The 2,500-nt window shown below is 38.0% G+C and overlaps 1 protein-coding gene across 6 annotated transcripts in view; it reads right to left on the reverse strand.

The window, feature by feature from the left end:
* The window catches only part of neo1b (neogenin 1b), a 154,928-nt gene that overhangs the window by 39,961 nt on the left and 112,467 nt on the right, over window positions 1-2,500 (reverse strand). For all 6 annotated transcript variants that reach the window (XM_060886809.1, XM_060886805.1, XM_060886804.1 and 3 more), the window contains exons 6-7: window positions 456-610; window positions 11-131 (exon numbers count right to left, since the gene is read on the reverse strand). In XM_060886809.1, coding sequence (XP_060742792.1) covers window positions 11-131; window positions 456-610 — 276 coding nt within the window. The remainder of the gene's footprint in view (window positions 1-10; window positions 132-455; window positions 611-2,500) is intronic.

The raw sequence follows: 2,500 nt of genomic DNA on the forward strand, positions 1-2,500 counted from the left end.
CAGTTCTTACCCAGATCCAGGATGATGAGCTGAGCGCTGGCCTGGGTGTTACCGACCTCGTTCTCAGCCACACACTGATAAAAACCCTCATCAGACTTCACCAATCCCAGAACCTGCAAATCATGCTGATTCTTGAAGAGACACAGAAGAAAACATTTATCATCATTATACTGAACGTGTGAAAAACAGGAAACTGGCTTTCTGAGAGGAATTTGGATGTCAAAGTAAAGGTCATGCAGCGTGTAATGATAATGACGCAAAAAGCACAGACTTTATGACAAGGATGATCTGGGATACAAGCTAATCAAGTGAATATTATGAGAGCAGTATGGGCTAATATGGTTTGGGGGAATAAAAAGAACACAGTTCAAATTTTCTACACAAAAATAGTGATCCAAATTCTAATGCTGACATTCTTTAATCCAGAAAACACAACTTTTTTTTTTTTCACATACCACTATTTTAAAGTAGTCGCTAGGGATGACGGCGTCTCCGTTCTTCACCCACTTCACCGTTGGAGCTGGGGAGCCCACGACATCGCACTCAAAGATAATATCCATGGCCTCGTGAGCATACATGTTGGAGGGCTTCTTTAGAAACCGAGGGGGAACTGGAAGATGAAGGAAAAAGGAAAGATGATCGCAAGTTAAGCTGCAGCTCAGAAAGTACGAAGACATTCTCAGTTTGACATGATCAAGACGTGGAGATAAGAAACCGTGTTGCTTTTGTTGAAAGTACAGCAGTACTGGAGGAAACCTTTGCTGAGGAAACCAATCAGAGCACAGATAGAGTTTCATGGCTGAACTGCAGTGTTGTATAAAGTACTAGAAAGCAATACTTGAGTAAAAGTACAAGTATCGTACTAGAAAAAGACTTTGGTAGGAGTGAAAGTTACCTTTTAGAATATTACTCAAGTAAAAGTCTTAAAGTATCTGATATTTACTGTACTTAAGTATCAAAAGTCATTTTCTGATATTTAATGTACTTAAGTATTTGAAGTAAAAGTAAAAAGTAAAATTTCAGTGATTTTCTGTAGGCATAAGAGCAGGGGCGGTTCTAGGGTCTCATCTTTAGGGGGTTTTAGCCCTCAGTGAGAATTTAAAACAAGAAGAGTTTTATATTGTATATTATATGACTACATAGTAAGCCAAAAGTTATTCTATTATTTAAAATGGCAAAAGTGGACACCAAAATTTTATGCATGATGTAATGATGCCGGTCTCGAATCAGATCAGTTCATGTATGTGTGCATTCTCTACAAACAGTGTGTCCAATGAATGCAGTCATTAATAAACAAATATTCACAAGACAAAGACCAAATCAATAAATGTTATTTTTATTTAGTATTGAATGGATTGTTTGCATTAATATTTTGTTTGTGCTACAACTCTGGTAATAAGAATAGTGACATTTCACTGCTTTTGGTTGGCGTCTTTGCGTCTTTCCGCCGATTAACGTTATAGATAAACACCTCCAGCTCTGACTGCGCGTGCACGCTGAGCGTCCCTGTGCTTCTCCGTACAGCGTGTGGAGCGTAATGCAATCTAGGAGCAGTGATTCGCCAAACCTCCCTTATTGCAGTCGCACACATTTCTTCTGATTTTATTTTGTAGTAACGAGTAACGAAGACGCTTAGTGGAAATATAACGGAGTAAAAGTAGACATTTTATCTCGGAAATGTAGTGGAGTAAAAGTGAAAGTTGACAAATTTAAATAGCGAAGTAAAGTACAGATACGTGACATTTCTACTTAAGTACGGTAACGAAGTATTTGTACTCCGTTACATTACAACACCGCTGAACTGGACATTTATGCTTACTGGACATTTTACTAGACAGCAAATCAGCAATGATTTATCCATTGTTGACATCTTTTGAACTCAGAGAATGGCAGGAATATATTGATTGGTGCTTTAACTGTTTTTTCCAGTGCAGCATCTCACCAGCAGAATGGAAATCAGACAATTTCAATTAGTATAAACAACCAAAGTACTTTAGTCTGACGTCAGCAAAACTCTGGAATTTTTTGTGGTTGAAATGTTAAAACTTTAGATGCTTATGAACAAGGGACTCGGAGAGCAGAAATGGGTTTAAAAACATTTATGTGGAATAAAAAAAAAAAAAAAAAAGATTTTTTTGGAACTTTTCTATAAATATAAATTTCTAACAAATTCTTAAATGCTTGACCACTGTGAAGTGGGAAGAAATTCAATGCTGAATATGGACACGACAAAACAGGCACAACATTCATTTTTTGGGCTTTTGGATAAAAAATGGTTAAAAACGACATGCAGCAGCGTAACTCTGGATCTCTGCCTGAACTCTGTCACTGGCCTTTGCTATATAGCTTGTGAAATATGTGAATATGTGCACTGAGATGCCTCGAAGGGCTGCCAACGCACTGAAGGGCTTGACAATGAGAAATGACGCAATCTGATCCTTGTTCATAGTGGAGCTGGAGGGCAGTGAGGTATAGAGGGTCACTTTGATGTTTAGGTGCG

The sequence above is a fragment of the Tachysurus vachellii genome, chromosome 14, assembly GCF_030014155.1.
Source record: "Tachysurus vachellii isolate PV-2020 chromosome 14, HZAU_Pvac_v1, whole genome shotgun sequence".
Lineage (NCBI taxonomy): Eukaryota > Metazoa > Chordata > Actinopteri > Siluriformes > Bagridae > Tachysurus > Tachysurus vachellii.